The 20,723-nt window shown below is 45.5% G+C and overlaps 2 protein-coding genes across 15 annotated transcripts; one reads left to right on the top strand and one right to left on the bottom strand.

The window, feature by feature from the left end:
- Positions 1 to 4,235: 4,235 nt before the first annotated feature.
- On the bottom strand, positions 4,236 to 7,135 carry LOC100274827 (1-aminocyclopropane-1-carboxylate oxidase 1). 11 transcript variants are annotated; one of them, XM_008660113.3, is made up of 4 exons: positions 6,141 to 7,134; positions 5,890 to 6,011; positions 5,651 to 5,694; positions 4,236 to 4,910 (listed from the first exon to the last, which is right to left on the bottom strand). In XM_008660113.3, the coding sequence occupies exons 1-3, from the start codon at positions 6,387 to 6,389 to the stop codon at positions 5,685 to 5,687; spliced, it is 381 nt and encodes a 126-aa protein (XP_008658335.1). In that variant the 5' UTR covers positions 6,390 to 7,134; the 3' UTR covers positions 4,236 to 4,910; positions 5,651 to 5,684.
- Positions 7,136 to 9,292: 2,157 nt separating this feature from the next.
- LOC100501220 (uncharacterized) lies at positions 9,293 to 19,175 on the top strand. 4 transcript variants are annotated; one of them, XM_008660734.4, is made up of 11 exons: positions 9,293 to 9,751; positions 10,290 to 10,333; positions 11,112 to 11,235; positions 11,486 to 11,600; positions 12,401 to 12,915; positions 13,717 to 14,029; positions 14,475 to 14,733; positions 14,931 to 15,035; positions 16,669 to 16,770; positions 17,539 to 17,982; positions 18,525 to 19,175. In XM_008660734.4, exons 1-11 carry the CDS (start codon positions 9,553 to 9,555, stop codon positions 18,864 to 18,866), a joined length of 2,562 nt encoding a protein of 853 aa, XP_008658956.1. In that variant the 5' UTR covers positions 9,293 to 9,552; the 3' UTR covers positions 18,867 to 19,175. The 4 variants fall into 4 exon arrangements, with proteins under 4 accessions (XP_008658956.1, XP_008658959.1, XP_008658958.1 ...); XM_008660737.4 differs by having other exon boundaries at positions 9,322 to 9,751; positions 13,720 to 14,029; positions 16,669 to 16,767; XM_008660736.4 differs by having other exon boundaries at positions 9,322 to 9,751; positions 13,720 to 14,029.
- The last annotated feature ends 1,548 nt before the right edge of the window (positions 19,176 to 20,723 follow it).

Raw genomic sequence — 20,723 nt, 5'->3', positions numbered from 1 at the left:
GACCAGCGGGAACGATCTTGTAACGGAACCCCATCAGAGGGAGGCATCGTGCCCTCGGACCCCGTCGCCAGGGGACCGGGTCCGGCAGATCACCCGCAGGTACTTTTGGGCGCGCCTCTGGGCCTCTAGCCGACCCCTAACGAATGGGGCACGGACGTCCACTCGGATTACCCGCCTGCAGCTCACCGGAGACACCATGTTCGGCGCCCATCGAGGGCAACATGGCGCTTTCCCCCCTCCTCCTTGCGGAAAGGCGACGCAGGTGCGTATGTAAAAAAGTCGAGTTTGTCCCTGATCGCCCTCTCGCCCTGTGTAGAGGCTCGGGGGCTGCTCTCGCAAACCCGGCTCCGGTCGAACCGTTTACAGCGTCAACATACCAGCCCGAGAACTTGGGACCCGACCGTACACCTGGGCTACGGCCAGCTCGCATGAGGGAACGACCAGACCAGCCGAAGCATTATGCGAGGCATTAAGACCTCGGAGGAGTCAAACCACTCCTCCGAGGCCTCGGGGGCTACACCCGGCGGGTGCGCTCGCGCGCACCCACCGGAACAAAACGCAACCGAGAAAGGCTGGTCCCCTTGCAAAAAAGTGCGACGAAAGCCTCCAAGCGAGTGCTAACACTCCCTTCGAGGCTCGGGGGCTACTGTCGGGGACCATAATTAGGGGTACCCTCAAGGCTCCTAATTCTCAGTTGGTAACCCCCATCAGCATAAAGCTGCAAAGGCCTGATGGGTGCGATTAAGTCAGGGATCGGTCCATTCGAAGGACGCGATCACGCCTCGCCCGAGCCTAGCCTCGGACAAGGGCAGCCGACCCCAGAGGATCTCCGCCTCGCCCGAGGCCCCCCCCCAGCGGCTAACGTATTTCCGGCTCGCCCGAGGCCCTGTCTTCGCCAAGAAGCAACCCTGACCAAATCGCCGTGCCGACCGACCAAATCGCAGGAGCATTTAATGCAAAGGCAGCCTGACGCCTTTATCCTGACGCGCACCCTTCAGCCGATAGAGCCGAAGTGACCGCCGTCACTTCGCCGCTCCACTGACCGGCCTGACAGAAAGACAGCGCCGCCTGCGCCGCTCCGACTGCGGTATCACTTGACAGAGTGAGGCTGATAGGCAGTCAGGCCCGGCCGCAGGCACCATAGGAAACTCCGCTCCGCCCGACCCAGGGCTCGGACTCGGGCTCAGCCCCAGAAAAGACGGCGAACTCCGCTCCGCCCGACCCAGGGCTCGGACTCGGGCTAAGTCCCGGAAGACGACGAACTCCGTTCCGCCCGACCCAGGGCTCGGACTCGGGCTAAGTCCCGGAAGACGACGAACTCCGCTCTGCCCGACCCAGGGCTCGGACTTGGGCTCAGCCCCAGAAGACGACGAACTCCGCTCCGCCCGACCCAGGGCTCGGACTCGGGCTCAGCCCCAGAAGACGACGAACTCCGCTCCGCCCGACCCAGGGCTCGGACTCGGGCTCAGCCCCAGAAGACGACGAACTCCGCTTCGCCCGACCCCAGGGCTCGGACTCCGCCCTGGCCTCAGCCGACGGTCTCCGCCTCGCCCGACCCAGGGGCTCGGACTCGACCTCGGCCACGGAAGACAGACTCGACCTCGGCTTCGGAGGAGCTTCCACATCGCCCAACCTAGGGCGCAGACCGGCCACGTCAACAGGAGGCGCCATCATCACCCTACCCCGAGCTGACTCGGGCCACGGGGAACAAGACCGGCGTCCCATCTGGCTCTCTCCACCAGATATGCAATGATGGCGCCCCGCATACTCTGTGACGACGACGGCTCTCAGCCCCCTTACGGAAGCAAGAGGACGTCAGCAAGGACTCAACAGCTCCGACAGCTGTCCCTCTGCCAGGCTCCAGCGCTCCTCCGACGACCACGACATCACGCCAGCAGGGTGCCAAAATCTCTCCGGCTGCCACAACGGCATATACTTAGGGCGCTAGCTCTCCCCCGCTAGACATGTAGCACTCTGCTACACCCCCCATTGTACACCTGGATCCTCTCCTTACGCCTATAAAAGGAAGGACTAGGGCCCTCTTAGAGAGGGTTGGCCGCGCGGGGATGAGGACGAGACAGGCGCTCGCGTGAGGCCGCTCGCTCCCTCTCCCGCGTGGACGCTTGTAACCCCCTACTGCAAGCGCACCCGACTTGGGCGCGGGACGAACACGAAGGCCGCGGGATTTCCACCTCTCTCACGCCCATCTCCGGCCACCTCACTTCCCCCCTTCGCACTCGGCCTCGCATCGACCCATCTGGGCTGGGGCACGCGACGACATTCACTCGTCGGCTTAGGGACCCCCCGGTCTCGGAACGCCGACGATAGGATAACCAAATTTAAGATGAGCAAACGAACAAATAGCAAACGAATTTAAGAAGAGCAAACGAACAAATAGCTCTAGTGTAAAAGAATAATAAGAATAATAGCATTTATCCTAATAAAATTGGTAGGCAGCTATGTAGGCAGCTATGGATAAGGAGATAGAGTGTACATGATGAAAATGGACACATGGAGCAAGAAAGTAGGAGAGAGAATCTCATATCTCACCACTAACAAAATCGCACCTGCGTCCATTCCTCATGGAAGGGGTCGGCCTATGTAGGTGAGCAGTGACTGATCTGAGCGGTGTTGGCAACAAAATAAATGTTCTAGCAAAAGAAGAATTGATCAACACAGGGTTAGATTAGTCATGGATTTATTCATAAAAGATTCCCCAGCCCCTAGACGTATTCAAAGATGTTTCTTGGGAGTCTCTAGTGCATCTAGCATTGTTGTTAATCTTTATTTAGCTTAAGCGACGATGAGGACAGGAGGATAGGAACGGGATATGCACGACACACCTTGACAGTGAGGGTCCATGCTCCACAATGAGAAGATGTTTAGTGTATCGACCCCATTGAAGTAGGCCTTGAGTCCTTGACCTCCAGGATCCCCGACCCGCTAGCCACCGACGACAAGGACATCGTGATGGATAAGGGGACTTTAGACAGTCCAACAGAAAGTTGCAGTTGGTATAACAAGATAGCCAGTTGTTAAAAACATTCTCACCAAAAAAGAAGAAAAAACACTTCATGAATAAATAACCAAAAAAGAACATTTAGGAGATTTTAATTAATTCCAAGAACTTGCAAAACTACCTAGATGACGGACCAGAGGCTGTCAATGTCGATGTCGACGTGATTGTGGTTGATGTCGCCGAACTCATAGTTGAGCACTGTGTCGAACCCCACCACCAAGATGTGGTTGCTGGTGGCCTCGGCGCCATCGGTGATGTTGAGGAGGCCTAGGTACTGGATCGACATCGTGGTGGAGAGGCTCCGGGTGCGCGAGATGAAGAAGGCTAGCTCGTGGCTGCTTAGGTGGAAGGATTGTCCGACAATGGTGAACAAAAACAACACGGAGAAGGACCACACCGTGCTGTTGGACGCCGACTCACAGAATGGGAGCGGAATCAGGTGCAGCGCATGGTCCGTCATGGCCACTGTAACGTTGGTGAGCACCAGGAGGCCACTGGGCGCCACGCGCGCGACGCTGTCGAACCACACGGAGGCCGCAGGCATGGGGCGTGCGAGCTCGAGGTGGAGGTGACAGTTGCAGGAGGGCGAGGGCGATGGAGTTGGCGAGTACAGAGGGCGCCAAAAGGCAATATTATGGACTACACAAAAAGGTATTTTCATGTGACATAGTTGTGTGGTCTAACCTATGCTATTTTTAGAATGCCCATTATGTTTTGAAGAACAGATGGTGGCTCAGAAACCTAGCAGACCGTCAAGCTACCATCTGCCGCACCATATGCAAGCAGATCAGAACTTACGCGGCCAAATTTCAACATAGTAACTGCCAATAATAAAATCAGTCAATAATGAGAAAATCGGTACACTAACCAAATCAATTAGATAAAAATACTTGATCGCTAAAAGAGACAAAACACAAGACATGATCATGGGTTCGTAAGATAAAAAAACTGAGGCCTTGTAGTTGTCAAAGATGCAATGCATTCCAACAAATGAGTATGCAAGCTCGGCATATCTAACATGCCACTCAGTATCACTCTGCTTTGAGCCAATACTTATAGTGTGGTTTAACACTCCGCTGAAAGAAACATTTAGTTGAAAAAGGCTAGACAAGTTTACTACTATCTGAAGGAACCCACTCATAATTGGATGTCTGGATTACTACAACAGTTCAGATCTATATTACATTAAGTACAAGTAGTATCATTGACACCTTCATAATTAACATGTCATATCACTGTCTGAAGGAACCCACATGTAATATATTACATTAAGTACAAGTAGTGCAGGTTGTTTAGTCTTCAAACAGAAAACAACTGAAAGTAAAAATATATATTTTAACACCTCGTTGTTCCTTAGGAGCTAGCAGTAAATACAAGCGCATCTATGCACTGATGCAGTATTGTAGAACAAGTCAGACACTTCTTTTCTCCAGGCTTCTGCTGTGATTATTCACTTCAATATTGCCTTTGTAGTCTGGAACCTAAATACCTTATCAGTAAACTTGGTAGTAGAATAGAAATCAAGGTAGTCTTGGAAACGATATTGGCTAGGATATGTGAGCTTTGAAGCTAGGCAGATTATGGCGTCGGCACCAGGGTTATAGAATGTTGCAATGGATAGGCGGCTCCCGTTCTTGTTGGGAAGGACCCGGTGGCATATGCTCTTGTAGGTTCCATTGGTTATCACTTCAATCTGATCTCCAAGGTTTACAAAGATCATGTTGCCTTGTGTTGGAGGTATTGCCATCCACCTACCGTCTTTCAGAAACTCTAGACCTGGGATCAGTTCATCTTGAAATAGAAGTATGATCCCCCCCAGCGTCAGTGTGCTCCCTGAGACCCATCACAAGCTCTGGATGGCTGCACCTGGGATACTTTGCCACCTTAACGCCTACGGAAGGTTTAGAAAACGCCTATCATAACAAGTGCCATGACAGTGCAGAGCAGAGAACTCAATATAGTAACATCATATACTATACTAACATATATAACCATTGATTTCCTTACTGAATGGTACTACTCTTTCGGTGAGAGAAATATGGTAATAAATTATTCATACGACATAACATTGTTAAAAGCTTTGCACTGTCGATTGATGGTACTATTAAAGAAAATCCTTAAATGACAATATTTTTAAAGGCATTGAGTCGCTGACATCCGATTCACACTATTTGGGTAAATCATGATTACACACACACAATCAAATGACTTAATTGGATGCCTGGATTACTACAACATTCAAAAAAAGTTTCAAGGTCCCTCGATAATGGTGTAGATCCTGTGCTAGACAAGTTTACTAGTATATATACATCTATTATCATGTTCTTCACTTATTTTCCATTATCACAAACTGAATTGACATTTCTATTTGAGAAAATAATGATCCAGTTTGGGGATTCCCCTAATAAATTCAGTTATAGCTAGTCGATCAGATCTAAAATAGGTATAAGCTTAAATTCCATATCACCCACCCCGTCCGTACATAAAAATATTGTTTTCTGTAAAAGCGGAAACAACATGCATGTACATTGCCTGCGAATGCAATTCTCGGGCAAAGCAGTAATCGCAAACAAAAGTGGTAACAATAGTTACAAATAACAATAGAAAGTAGTAGAAGAATCTTCTTCGCACCTTGGAGAAATCCGCCATAGTGTATCATCGTTCCCTATTTCACCCTTCACAAAAGAGGAAGATAGTAAGATCATCAGTTAAGGCTCACGAGGAGCAGCGGAGCAGGCAAAATGGCAGATCAACAACAAAACAAACTCATAGAACAAAAAGGTCGTGTGGATACAACAAGAGGAAGTGGACAGCGAGGGAGAGTTGCTCCTCAGCCGCGGTGGAAGGAAGGGTACTGGATCACGGTGTACCGCTCTAGAAGAGTCTTCTTGTCTTCCTGTGTTAGGAGCACATGCGTTACCTCTTGGTAAGCGGTCTGCTGGAACTTGTCGTTCTGCTTGGAGATGTTGATCTTCTTCATGACATACCTACGCTGGCCCCGCGAGGGAGGCAAGCAACATACAAGGAAGGATCAGGAACCGAAGCACACGTCAAGAAAGCAGACCAGCAGAGCGCGATTAAAGCCAGATCAGAGGCGACAGTTCAGATCTAGCGCACTAACCTTGTCTCCAGTGAGGTACAGAGCGAGCAGCTTCACGGCCTGCAGCGAGGTAGCGGCTGAGGCGCCTGACGCCAGATGTGTTCGCACCTGGTAGGAGCCGAGGGCGATGTAGGAGCGGAAGACGATGGCGTCGCGCTCAGCGGCGGCGGCGGCGTCGAGGCCCAGGATGTCGATGTTGTTAATGGCTGCCTGGTAGGCGCCCAGGTAGAAGAGGTTCCGCAGATTGAAGAGCAGGTCGGGGGAGGCCATCGCTGCAGTGCAGCAGAAGACGACGGTGACGAGGCGTGGGTGGGAGAGAGATCCGGGAGGTCGCGGTTGCTCTTGAGTCTAGACTCCGCTTGGTCGTCCCTTCGGTTCGAGTTGATGCGGGGGACGCACGGGCCAGTTCGCTTCCGCTTGGGCTCCCGCGCCGAGTTTGGGGATGGGTCAGCCGACGCCGTCGCCACCGGCGAGGGGATCGGATTCAGAGCGTAGGTACTGCTGGACGAGTCGACGGCGGGCGGGAGATCGAAGTAGCCGACACCGGCGGCGGCGCCACTTGTGACGCTGGACGAGGTGGACGCGAGCCGAGACGACGGCCTAGGGCATGGCCCCCAGGGCGAGATCGCGTGCCCGCGAGCAGGAGGGAGCTTTGGAGCTGGGCGAGGCCGGAGGGGCGGACCACGGACGGATCTGGGCGAGGAGGCGGCGTGCCAGACCACCGGAGGCGGAGGGAGCTGCAGCTGCTGGGCAGGAGCCATGGCGTGAGGCGCCGTGGCGGCCGATTTCGGGAGGCGAGTGCGGTAGGATTGCGCGAGGGGGAGCACAGACGCGATGGATGATTCCTATGGAAGGTTGTCGAAGGAAGGTGCGCGAGAGGCGATGATGGCGGGGATTCCTGCGATTGCGCGAGGGGAGGACGGGCAGAACACGGTGCACTTGTGAACGCCTACAATTTCGTCTTATAGAGTAGTAATAGATGAGTACATTACAGTCAAGATACCATAATGACAACATTTTTTTAAAAAAACTTATAGGCAACAACTTAGTAAAAATTCATAGCATCTCTAGGGCTAGCGTGCTTCTGTGGCTGTGTGAATCGCGTGAGGAGCCTAGCATGCTGTAAACTACTAGCTTGGAGCCTTGGATGCTTGTGTTGACATGTTCAATGCGAGTGCGTGGCTGGCCTGTAGACGGACGCATGGTCATTTGGGCTGGCCAAAAGAGCTCACATAGTGCTTTGCTGGTTAATGGTTTGTTGCCAAAAACGAGATAACCCCTCATAAATACGGGATAAACGAAAATGGTCAGGATGCACCCAAACTGTTTCGTACCGATTCCGAATTTAGTATCCCATTTTTCGTACCATTTCTGAATTTGTACGAAAAAATACGATTTCGATCGAGTTAAATATAGAAAACGATGCGAAACAGAATGAAATTTATCCCGACCGTTTTTATTCCTACTAGACCTGAGTAGATAAGTCCTTTCTACCAAATCTTATTCCATTTTACTTGGACTTTATTTTGAGCTTTCCTACGACTAGACAAATATAGTTAGTACATAATCAAATTGACTAAGTGTGAGGAACTCACCTTTTCACCAAAGTTTACCAGGATTTGCATTTTGGCTCAAATTACGTCCTAGAAGCGCTTTTCTCACAGAATTGGGTTTAAGATGAAACAAAAGTGCTAGAAACATAGTATTAGGCATATGAAACTTATCTAAGTACTCAAACCTCATTGTTTTACCCTTTTACCCAAAGTTACACTTTCTATCCTCCATTTTAGCTTTTTAGGACTTAGAACTTTCAAATTGCCTTCAAGTGAACCTATACTCATACTAATATCAAACTAACTTGTCCATGTTGGTGTGTTGTACACTTAATCAGTCGATACATGTTGGGTGCTCGTCACCGACGAAGATGATCTGAGCATCTAGCGTACAACGACGACACCTTCTCCTTTTTGATGCTTCATCCTTGGAGCAAGGACAAGGAATGCCAGACACAAACCGAGGATGGGTGAGGTGACAACAGAGATCGAGGATAGCCAAACAACGGGAAAAAATGAAAGAAACGATGTGCCTTTCATGTGTGCGAGTTAGGAACCAAGCAACACAAAGTTGAGCTGCTACTTTTGAAGGTGTGAGGTAGGTGAAGCTCATGCACTAATTCATGAGTTTGTGGCATGGCGCTAATGGTTACCATCTTAAATCGTGGTCAAGACGGTTGTAATAGACATGGTTTGATACACGAACTGGATATCATAAGGTAAAATAGGGTGGTTGGAGCGGTGTCTTTAGAAGATGCTTCATGGCGCGTAAACAACAGAGTGAACTCGATTGACTATTGAGGAGGACACCTGCTGCAGCTAGATCTAGATAGAGTACTGAAGAGGTCATAACCGTCTATGGAAGCACGAAGGGGCAGAGCGGTGAGCCACCACAGACGGTGAGTGCAAGCGCCTAATAGGAGTGGGGGGGCTTATGGAAGCGCAAAGAACCAGAGCCATCGCCGGACGCGGACACTAAAATGAGGCGAGGACCTGCACCTGCTACAACCAGATATGACATGGTGCTTGATTCCATAAGCATTGGCGATTGGTGGGGTCACCACTGACGGGGATATAATTCTCAATCTATTATGAATGTATTGGTTGCCTGCATATGCCATTGACCATGTTCACCGAATGCAATCTCCACGTGTTTGGTTGCGTGGCCAGCCTCTGCAGATGCAAAAATTATCTCTAGGCCTAGCTCCCAAGATAAACAAAAAAATGAGCGTTTCTCTATAGTGAGGCTCTATTGGTACAACCATTAGTCTTTCTCAATGATGGATTAATATGTATTTATTGTCTATTATAAATTATTATAATTTGTTTAAAGGCGACTACAACTTAATACACGATATGGTAAAATTATATACTATTTACAACATGATTACATCAAAATATAATAAACTTTAATACTCCCTCCGTTTCTTTTTATTAGTCGCTGGATAGTACAAAATTGCACTATCCAGCGACTAATAAAAAGAAACGGAGGGAGTAGAATTTAAGCTTAGCATCTCTATGGAACAGTTGAGATAACCAACCTAGACGTTAACCAGGCACCAGGTTCGACCAGGATGACAATTAACGCGCCCAAACCTAGACGTTAGCCAACCTAGACGTTAACGCGCCCAAAGCTCACGAGTGTGACACCTGACTCAAAGAGCAAGCTCAATTTTCCCCTTCCCTTGGAAAACCACGCACCCACCGAGCCCGGCCGCCCCCAACCACTCCGACCAAACCAAAACCCAGACCCACTCTCCCCCGAAACCCAGGGCCTCGTGTCGTTTGATGCGATTCCGGCGGCGATCGCGAGCGCCTCCACCACCACCCGCTCCCCCGTCCTAGCGCGCGTTTGGGCGATCTCCCCTCTCGCGGCGGGCATGGCTGGCGGCGGCGGCGGGGCACGCGGCTCCGACAGGGCGGGGGCGGCGCGCTCTCCCACAACCACCACGGCGATACAGTCGACCATCCAATCGATCAAGGAGGTCGTCGTCGGCCACTCCGACGCCGACATCTTGGACACCCTCCGCGAATCCAACATGGACCCCAACGAGACGGCGCAGAAGCTGCTCAACCAAGGTCCCCTTGCATCTTCCCTATTCTCCCGATCTGGGTCGCCTCGACTCGGTCGATCTCGTACCGTTCTGGGAGCTAGGGTTTTGTGGGCTCTCGCCTAGCGCATTGGGTCGGCTCTGCTGCTGCACCCGTGCCGGCGCAGGGGATCGCCGCGTCGGGTCTAGGGTTTTCGAGCTATGGATATTTGGGGTGGCTCTGCTAGGGTGGGTCACCGTTTAATGGTTATTATCGATATTGATTAATGATACTATCACGAGGTTCGTGATTTTGATTAGCCAATGATGTCCATATATATCAATGATATTCTTGCAGGGTCAAATTGTTAACATTTGTCCGGGCTACTTGTATTTTCGTGTTCTATTCTATGTTGTAAATTTGTAAAAGGCAGTGCTTACTATTGCTTGCAGCACGTGGGTTCTAACTATCTCTTTATGATCAGCTTGATGCCATTGTTTGCAATATATATTGCCTTACTAGTAAATCTTCTCATGTTTTCTTTGTGATTGTAATTCGTCATTGTTTGTACCTTTTGTACTTGCAGATCCATTTCATGAAGTAAAAAGAAAAAGGGACAAGAAGAAGGAGGTATACATTTTCTGTTTGGGTACATTTTCAGTGAACGATGAATGATTAAATCTAGAGTTGTTTCTTTTTATTTATAGCATACTTATACATATTCTTCTTGCAATGTTAAGCTTTTTGTGATGTTCTGAAACAATCTAAAGCAAAAAGGAACGTTTGGAGTTCTATGTCCTTAAATTGCGTATAGTCACTCAATAGGCTAGCAAAAGAAAACCTGGCCTCCAAATTCCAAATACTAGATGCAAGTTTGACTCAGGACAAAGCTAAAACAACTTACAATTTGGAACTGAGGGAGTAGGAGTAGACACGCACACTGCTTCTGCACAAGACATGCATTCCACAACATTTTATTTGCTCTTATGTGTTCCTCTCACTTTTTTCCTTGTCATCCCCTGACCCTACCTTGTGTGCGAGCTTCTGGCATTGGGTGTGAAGAAACGAAATAAAAGCTAAAACAACTTACAATTTGGAACTGAGGGAGTAGGAGTAGACACACACACTGCTTCTGCACAAGACATGCATTCCACAACACTTTATTTGCTCTTATGTGTTCCTATGTCTCACTTTTTTCCTTGTCATCCCCTGACCCTACCTTGTGTGCGAGCTTCTGGAATTGGGTGTGAAGAAACGAAATTAATTCTCTATCAATTGAGGAAACATGTTAGGTTTATTGGTTCTTTGTTGAAGTGTGTAATGCATGTTATGAAGCTTCTGTAATGCTGAAAATCATACATTGCTATTCTTTTATTTCGTTGCACTGAAAAAACTATTGCATTGTTAGAGTGCTGGCCAGAAGAGCTTTGCTGATAGCACTGCACAAGTTGAGCAAAACTCACAATGGATGAAGCCACATACACAAAAGATGGAAAATGATCAAAGAACTCCCAAGCAGGGTCAGATGTCAGGTAACATAATTGAGGGCCACCATCTGTAATTCTGATCTTATGTAGATATGCTTCTAGACAATGATGAAATATATAGCTTCCTGTTTTCCATGGCAACATTGTTTGTCTCCAGCTTTCTTGTCTTTGTTCTTGGCTTCCCATGACATACTATAAGCTTCTGCAGTTTTCACATATTGTGTGACATATGTGCAATATTTTGGTTGTGTAACTAGCAGTTTCCACCTGATTGTTAACTGATTGCTTGATGTAGGCCCTACTCGTGAATTTCGGGTTGTGAGGGACAACAGATTTCAACATGGTGTGGTGGAGAACAGACCAGAATTAGGACACAAAGGTTCAGCAAATGTACAAATGTCTGATAGGAGGTATTGTTTGTGACAAATTCTGCCACTGCTCTTACTGTACCATGCATTCATTTGTATGTCAAACAATCTTGTCATCATTTTGTAGTTCTGGTTAAGTTGTATTCTGAGTATAATGCAGCTATCAAGCACTTATTCAACTTCCTAATATTCTGTATAGCTAAGGTTATCTCATCGAGTGTAGGCATCACATCGCCTCCTCTATCAAACTCTAAGGCGCTGTTTGGGACAGCTCCAGCTCTAGAAAATTTGGTGGAGTTAGTGAAGCAGGTCATTAGGTGCTCTAGAAAATCGTGGAGCTGGAGTTGTAAGCCTTTAGAAGACATTTAGATAAGTCTTTTTGTTTATTATTTAGATTAAAAATATTTTTTAAAACTACTTAGATTGATATTAAAAATACAGCTCCATACTGGAGCTGGACCCTAGAGCCATCCCAAACACCCCCTAATTTAATAATGTAAAAATGATTAAATGCTCTAGGTTTGATGTTTCTTTGTTCCGTGCCTATGGTACACGAACAAATCCTATGAAATTGCAGGGTACATTTGTTGAGGTAAATGTTCCATGCATGCAGGTAGCTGCATTGACTGAATTCTGTGTTTTCTACGACTTTAGTTTTATATATGTTTGCTATGGCCATTTTGTTGTTCATTTGCAGCTAGGTTCCAGAGCTGTAATACACTGATCAAATGTCTAAAATACAATTATGAAAGTTGCTATCTTCAAATTTTTGTCAATTGTTTTGCATGAACATCTTATTATAATCAAACTAATACTTTCCTTACTGGATTGTCTATGTTCAGTACTCTTGTTCAGTCTGGTCGAAACCGCTCACCTGCTACAACCTCAGGTGACCAGATCACACATCAAAATGCTATGCAGAACTCCAACTCTGACACAACCCAAGGGAAGAGGGATGCTCAAGGTACTACAGAGAAGCATGTGAAGCCATATTTGAAGAACCCTCAGAATGAGCAGCACTTTCCAGGTTCTGACCCAGCTCATGGGTCAGCCAATGTTAGAATTGCCGGTGGAACTGTTGGACCTGCTCAACGTCATGTTGGAGTTGTTAATTCTACTAGGCAATTTGCTGCCCGTTCGGGTTCTCAGATGCATGCACCAAGTGGTTCTTATGCAAATATTCAGAGGGGGAGTTTTACCTCAGTAGGGGCATCTGGGCGTTACTCAGCTTTCATGTCTAGAAACATTCAACAAAACCAGAGACCTGATACAATGTTTCGTGGAAGGCCCACTGTTAGATCTTTTGTTGCACAAAACACCAACAGATATCACCAGGGTTCTACTAGCAACCAAAAAGGTATCATCTGGCAGTGATGTCTAAGCTTTATTTTTTTGTCATCAGAAGAGTTCATATCAAAATGTTAGTTTTTGTCAGCAGCAACTCTGTAAGGGCATGTTCAGTTAATCCCAGGGGATTGGAGGGCATTGAGGTGGATTCAATTCCCTACAAGTCAAAATCCTCCTCAGCCCCCTTCAATCCTCTCCAATCCTCTTGGATTGGGGATCAACCAAACAAACCCTAATGGTTTTTGTGAAAAATATATATAATTTAGATTGTGCTTTATATCTTTTATAAGTTTGAAAGCAAACATGCCGAAGATATTTTGACATAATTATTTCTCTAAGTGGTTTTAATCAATTTTAGAACTGGGTGTAGTGCCTACTGTGTTCCAGGAATCGACATATTGTGCTTTTTTTGTGTTTCCATGTACATTCGTCTCCACCTTGTGTTGTGGGGGTTTCAGCCCTGGGCAATTCCTTTCCCCCTCCCCTTATATATAAAAAATGGTGGACCTCATGTTTAACTTCATTTTAACTGTATGTTACTTTTTGCTTTAACTGTATGTTACTTTTTGCTTTGTATGAAGATCTATATAGCTACCCTAAGATTTATTCTCATGTGACTATTCACTGAAATACTTGTTAATTGGCAAAATGGATTTGCAACTTAGAATGCACTTTCTGGAAATGTTCTGTGTTACCACAGAATTGCTGAGTTTAAAAAATTATATTTGCCACTTGATGTCTGGCTTTGTAGTTTTTCTTTATTCATTATATATTAGGTAAACAATCTGATAAAATTACATTTTATCTTCAGCAGTACACCCTATTAAGGAGTGGAAGCCAAAATCGACAAAGAAGTCACCGACCATTGATGCAGATAACAGTATAGCTGATGCTACATCTCCTTCAGCTAGCAACTGTGAAAGTGCCAACACACTGAATGTAAACGAATTGCCTGAAAAAATTTCACAAACTAACTTGCATGAGGTGGAGCATGTTATTATTCCGGAACATCTTCGTGTGCCAGAATATGAGCAGACCAAGTTAAGGTTTGGCAGTTTCACATCTGGTTTGGATTCGGAACAAGTATCTGCCTCGACCCCACAAGACACTGAGCAACCAGAACAGTTAGGTGGACCTTTCCCAATTCTTTTAATAAAAAACAGATAAACTTGTGGCAATCGTCATTGCGTCAGGAAGTTGACCTCCTGAAGTTATTGATATTGTATACTGATAAGTGATCAACTAGATTATGTAGTTCCTATGATTTTTTTTTCTAGTTAAAATACTTTATGCAATAAACTTGATTCTGTAGTTTATGTCACATCTATTGTCAATGTGCTATGTGCTACCTAAGCATCTATAGTCCTTTTACATGGTGAAATACTTTACAAGCCTGCAGTTTTATTGACATAGCCATTTGGTTTTTAGGTTCTGGGTACATTTATAACTTCTTATTCTTTACGTTTGGTGAATCATAGTCATACTTTCTGAATGCTATTCTTGCACTCTGGCACGATGTGGGCAATTTAGAGATATGTCTTCCTCTGACAATTCTTTTGTTATATGTAGTGTACAAGAGTCAGTTCAACAGGCAAGTGAATATGATAGTTTGGATGCTGGACCTGATGACATGGATGAGCAAGCTAGATCTTCACAACACCTGTCCACATCAACGGCTGAGATTTCCTTGCCCCCATCTGAGGATAGTGATCGAATGAGTGGTCAAGTAGAGAATGATGATGGCCTGGGCTTAGTTCAGAGCGACACTCCAATTGGAGCAGCAGACGGTGACAATACCCAAATCACCTCGACTTTGACTGCTTTTTCGGTAATGAGAAATATTTGTGTAGTGGGTTTGTCAGTGGGTATCTTTGTTGATGTTACACATCACATGGCTGAAGGCTTTTTCATTCGGCATTTTCTTTGCTAGGTTATTAATTAGACAGTGAAGTTGTAATTCTTATTTCGAGTGAGTTTTTTGGCATTGTCCATGACATCTAGAACTTCAATATCTGCACTCTGCAGGCTTATAGTCATGAAGATCCTAATATGCATACAAACAATGAGGCCCAGTTATACGGACTGGTGGAGCCTAATGTACATCCGCAAGTATTAGCTTCCTCTTCTCAGGTAAATGTTATTATATTGGAATTCAGTTGCTAGTTGGTCTCCTTGATTGTATTACTTTTTGAAGTTACCATTTTTTTTGGATATAGTTGGCATTTAAAAAATGTAACTTCAAAATCTAATTTCTATTAGGGGCTGTTTAGATCCATTCATTTTGAAGGAATTGATATCTACTTAATGGAGTGGGCAATTTGGCTTGGAATTTGACATTCCACCACTTTCCAAAGTCTATATATAAGCCTATCTCAAATTCATAGGATGGGGGATGGAAATTGATTTTATGTATCACCAGGCTATGTTTCTACTCTACAACTTATAACACGTTCTTTGGTTCGCTCCACTATAGTAGAAATATAGCACATAAATATCTCCTACATATGGTCAACAATATGTACAAGTATATTCCGCATAAAATCATATTAGTTTAGGCTGTTTGCTTCGGATTAAAGCCGGCTGTTTGGAATGGTGCACCTGCAATCCATAGAGACAAAAACACTGTAGAAGCAGTTAGGTCTGGGCAAAAAATTCGTAACCCGATACCTGAACCCGAATTACCTGCAACCCGGTTTTTATTTGTGAAATTCGGGTACCAACTTTAAGAACTTATTTCGGGTAATTCGGGTACCACCCTCCGGTACCCGAAATACCCAAACTTCCCAAACCTCAATGGTCCAACCCGTTTTCTGTTTGTGTTTGCTATTTCATCCTGTCAGAGCCAGCACCTGCGACGCTGGCCACCTTGCCAGTCACCATCAAGTCCTGCGTGCTGCCGCCACCATCCCTGCGGGCGTGCTCCAGCCTCCGGTGGACCTGGCCCTGCTCGCATACGCCCAAGGCCAGCGGCCCCACCCTCCTACTGCGCGCTCGCGCCTCCCCACCCACTGCGCACGCAGCACACAGGCTCAGCCGCTCAGGCACATAGCCGCCAGCCCACCACACATGCAGGCTCCAGGTTGCGCACAGCGGCACAGGATCCAGTTCAATTCCAGTTGACCCAAGTTATTTAAACTAAAATGCAAAATGATGAATGCCTTGGTGTCGATTTGCAGCAGGGCTCTTGCATTTTATTTTTATTTTTGCTTTGCTAGGAGTCGTGGACCTCGTCTTTGTGAATGTGGCATCCATTGGATCCTAAGATCGTCCCGTCGTTTTCCTATTATTCCTGCAGAGAAAGCATTGGCTACATCATTGGAAGAATTTTCGGGTACTTCGGAAATACCCGATACCTGGACCCGAATTTTCGGGTAATATAAAACCCGCTATGATTTCGGGTAACAATTCTCGGAACCTGAAATTTAAATTACTCGAATTACCCGAATGCCGAGGCCTAGAAGCAGTAGAAGAACGGTACGGATTAATGCCAAATGAACAGGCTATAAATCATGATTATTAGAACGGAATTCAATTCAAAGGATCCAAACGGGGCCTTATAGTATTTGTGTTACAATACTTAGTACTTTTGAAGCCAAACAACCACATCTTCATATGTCCAACTTAAATGACCCTAAATAAACTTGTGGAGAACGAGAATATTATGGAGCTTGACTGCTTGTATCCCAAATCTTCATATATCCTTAAATGGAGTAATATGGATGAAATGTACTATTTAGTGCTTACAGTCCCTTACTCCCATCAGGGGTACCCTTCAGAAAACCCGGAAGCAGATAATGCTGTGCAAGTCTTCAGGATGCCAGAATCTAATGTTCACTCACAAGTTCTCCCTTCCACATCTGAGGTAGCACTGTATTGTTATTTTAAATTGCTCTCCTGCAGTCCCTTTTATATTATTATTACTTGTAATCATTTGGATATATTCATTAGGCAGCTTAACTTATAACAATACATCGTAGTCTACTAGTCTTGGCCCATCATCATGTTGACCAGGGCTGCTAATGAGTCCAGTTTTAATCCACTTAGTTTCCACATTTAATAATCTCTACGTGGTTCTCTTGTTATTGCATTATTGCTTCTAAAATGGTTCTGCTTCAAGGAGTTCAACACGGGGCACTTTGCTGGTTTATAATTGAGGAAAATTAGTCTGCTCTGATATAAAATTTGAGAATCCAGTCTTGGTTTTTTGTGTTTTGTCTCAGGTTGAACGATGACTGACAATTAGACTGCCACAATTTCTGTCTTCTGTTTTCCTAGAACACTCTTCTATTCACTGTTGATCACAGTATAAATACATAACCTGTTGGCCGGCTAAGTCACTCAGGTAGCAAAAGTACATGAGGCTATCTACCAATTCTACCAACTAACTGGGCCAAACCACCAAACTACCCATAGAGCCAAAACCTACAATTTCTGCTACTGTTCTACATACAGTCAGAGGTGAAAACAAAGGAGCAGGCCCTGTTTCCTGTACTTCTATGACAAAAGAAAAAGAGTGGATAGTAGCTGATTATCTAACATATTCTTGCAGTCCAAGAAAAAATGAAGACAAATTTGCTTCCTCTTTGTGTAACGCTTAGTGAATATCATGATTAAATTGTGACATGTGTTGCAGGCTTTAAATCCACAGATTGTGAGCAACAGCCCTGTTTCGATCTCGTCACAGCAGCAGCAGCATATCTCCCAGCAACAAGCCGCAGCACAGATGTACCCTCAAATGCATGTGCAGCATTTTCCAAATTTCATGCCATATCGACAACTCTATTCTCCAGTTTACCCCATGCCTATGCCAAACTATTCGCCAAATGTCCCTTATCCATCAAATGGAAATAATTATCTTCAGATGCCCAGTGGAGGTTCACATTTAACTGCAGGAAGCGTGAAGTATGGAGTTTCACAGTTTAAACCACTCCCATCTGGTAACCCTTCTGGCTATGGAAATTACACTCATCCAGCTGGTTTTACAATGGGTTCTCCTGGTGTTATTGGAGCCACAGTTGGTGTTGATGATGTCAATAGGATGAAGTACAAGGACAACATTTATGCCTCAACTCCACAGGTAAAGTTTACAATTTTTTAATGCTATTGAGTCTCAAATTAGATAGTATGGGTAGAGGTGGCAATGGGATCTAAAACTTACACTATAAAATTTAAGGATCGAATTGGATTAGGATCGAGCTCTATTTCTATTCATTTTTGAACTAAAATTAATTGAGGGCTCAAACAAATTGTAAAGAACCATTTGGATCGTGATCCATTACCACCCCTAAGGCCCTAAGTATGGGTATCTTTTTCGTTTTGGTATGTTGCTTTGCAATACTTCAATAGGACTCTTTACTTTCTTTGTTTATGGGTTTGAGTACTTTATCTCAGTGTCCCAGTCTTTCCCTGTAAAAAGTAAATCAGGTGGGAATGGTGCCATTCTCTTTCTAAAAAGAGTGATAGTGAAACATCTTTAGGCCTTGTTTGGATACTCTTGTGTACCTCAATACACGTGGATTGATGTGAATACCAGAGTATCCAAACAAAGACTTGGGCTAATAGTGTTCATGGTTTCTGGGTTCGGTCCTTTTGGTTTACTAATTTTAGTATCTCTCACAGGTCGAGACATCTGACATCTGGATTCAGCAAGCTAGAGAGATGCCACCTATGCAGGTTCCTTCATATTACAACATACCAGGTCAAGCAACACCAGGTGCTTTTGTGCCAAATCCAGCAAATGCATCTTTCAATGCTACAGCTCAATCCTCTCATGTGCAGTTCCCAGGCTTGTACCATCCTCAGCAACCTCCCTCTATTGTAAGTCCGCACCCCATGGTGCATCAACAGGTGCCATCGGCCATTGGTCCCAATGTTGGGGTTGGGGTGGCAGCTCCAGGCCCGCAAGTTGGAGCTTATCAGCAACCACAGCTTGGCCATATGAATTGGAGACCCAGCTTTTGAAGAAGGTTTCTTAATTATCTGTAATTAGGGGGGGTCACAAGAGCCTTTATGTAACAACAGTAGGCTCCTTTTAACAGGAAGCACCTTTGTTTTTAGTGCAGCTCTTTCTGATCTATTTAAGCTATAACGAGGTTTTTGTTAGCCTTTCCATCCCCCAAGTGAATTCAGTATCCCATCTGAACTGGTATGATGTAGATTATGAGTTAAAACATTGGGCAAAATCTCGCACGAGCCCAAGGTTGAGTGCCTTCCATTTTGTTATATTGTTTTGTTTCCTAATCAAATTTGTAGGTTGAGTGCCTTCCATTTTGTTCTGATGTTCGTTTCATTATCTGATTTATGTACGCATAATGTTGTGAATTTTAGGGTTTTAGTGTGTTATGCAATCTAATGCAATGTGATAACCTGGTCAGGGTTCTTTGTAACTGGGTACATTTGGATGATTCTTTGGAACAAGAGTCTACAACCTAATTGCATGTGGAAATATATTTGTTCATTGTCACTGTAGTCTTCATTGATAAGTACACATCAGAAAGTTTCTGTGGTACCTGAGGACTTTTGTAGTAGGCAGGCCAAATGGAAAGTTTGTGGTACCCGAGGGCTAGTTACTTTTTACTATGCTGTTCTGTATGTAGTTGGAAAATGTTTTGCACTGATTTAGTTCTCCCGAGGATTATTTATCTTGGATCTGAGAGTTCGAATGGGCATGAAGGAACAAATTATGAAATTCTATATATGTTTCTAATTTGTTGATTGGTTGCTGCGTTTCATATGTGGAGAGGCATAGGATGTGCCAAAATCATGGTGTTCTAACGCAACAATGAACGAAAGAAAACTTTTATGTTGGCAACTGCCTACTTTGTGCTTATCACCATTTTGTAACTTTTGCTCGTACGGTGGGCAACGGAGAATTTAGAGTAATTCTTGGCATCCTTATGATATGGGCATGGCTGATGTTGCACATAAATATATCTCGTGATTACACGAGTGAAAAACAAAACCGGCCTTTGCGTTTCTTTGTTTGTCAAAAAAAAGATGCAATGAGTTGTATGAGCTCTCCAAGCGACGAAAATGATGGACCGGGCGCTCCTGCGAACGCGAGCGAGGCGGGGAAGAGAAGAGGCGAGAGCGAGACTGAGCAGAGGGACGAGATCGATAGATTGGGCGGAGGAGCCTACTAGCGGTCGGTGGTGAGCCGTTCCCGGCGGAGGGCGGAGGCGGTTCTCGGCGGCGGCGTTCTGGTTGAAGCTAAGGCGGAGGAGACGAACGAAGGTTGATAACGGATATGAATTTGTTCGGACTGGGCTAAGATATTGTCCGGGCAATACCTTACCGGGTCATGCTAGACCCTTTCCACCCCTGCATATGTGCACTCCTTTTTTTTGGCATATAAATTTATTCAGTATCTGATAGGAAAAAAAGGACCGCCTCACCGTTTGCTTGTTAAGCTAGCTTGTGGGTTTCGTTGGCCCAACTGAAGATGCACTGCTCACTCTATGTGCTGTGATTACGTTCTCGTCTTCGAGAAGAAGCTAGAAAAAAAATGGTTTGTGAATTGTGATCGAGCAATCTGTACTTAAATGCTGCCATGGTGGTTATTGAACTGACGTCATTCACGATTGAGATGACACGGAACTATGTAGTTTAGTGTCCACTGTTGGCTCTGGCCGAAAACGAAAACAAGCGAACATACGAAGGGCTTTATTATTTGGCGAATTTTAGACGAAGCCACGAAGGCCTCCGCTGCGCCGCCTCGGTTCCCCTTTGGTCTGCCTTTGGCCTTTGGGGCACTTTGCCTGTTTGGTTTGTGGCTAAATGTGCCTCACTTTATCTAAGATTAGTCGTTCGAATTGAATA

This window comes from Zea mays, chromosome 9, assembly GCF_902167145.1.
Source record: "Zea mays cultivar B73 chromosome 9, Zm-B73-REFERENCE-NAM-5.0, whole genome shotgun sequence".
In the NCBI taxonomy this organism is placed as follows: Eukaryota; Viridiplantae; Streptophyta; class Magnoliopsida; order Poales; family Poaceae; genus Zea; species Zea mays.
This window is presented reverse-complemented; position numbering and strand designations above follow the sequence as displayed.

What these genes read in the sequence shown, in the direction of transcription:
- LOC100274827 (XM_008660109.2), bottom strand. Translation starts at nt 6,389, where the DNA reads ATGGCCTCCCCCGACCTGCTCTTCAATCTGCGGAACCTCTTCTACCTG. An exon ending in AAGAAGACTCTTCTAGAGCG is followed by an intron (nt 5,695 to 5,889) that starts GTACACCGTGAT and finishes TCTTTTGTGAAG; the next exon opens with GGTGAAATAGGGAACGATGA. An exon ending in CTATGGCGGATTTCTCCAAG is followed by an intron (nt 4,933 to 5,650) that starts GTGCGAAGAAGA and finishes TTGTTATGATAG; the next exon opens with GCGTTTTCTAAACCTTCCGT.
- LOC100501220 (XM_008660734.4), top strand. Translation starts at nt 9,553, where the DNA reads ATGGCTGGCGGCGGCGGCGGGGCACGCGGCTCCGACAGGGCGGGGGCG. An exon ending in GTACAAATGTCTGATAGGAG is followed by an intron (nt 11,601 to 12,400) that starts GTATTGTTTGTG and finishes GTCTATGTTCAG; the next exon opens with TACTCTTGTTCAGTCTGGTC. An exon ending in TTTATGCCTCAACTCCACAG is followed by an intron (nt 17,983 to 18,524) that starts GTAAAGTTTACA and finishes TATCTCTCACAG; the next exon opens with GTCGAGACATCTGACATCTG.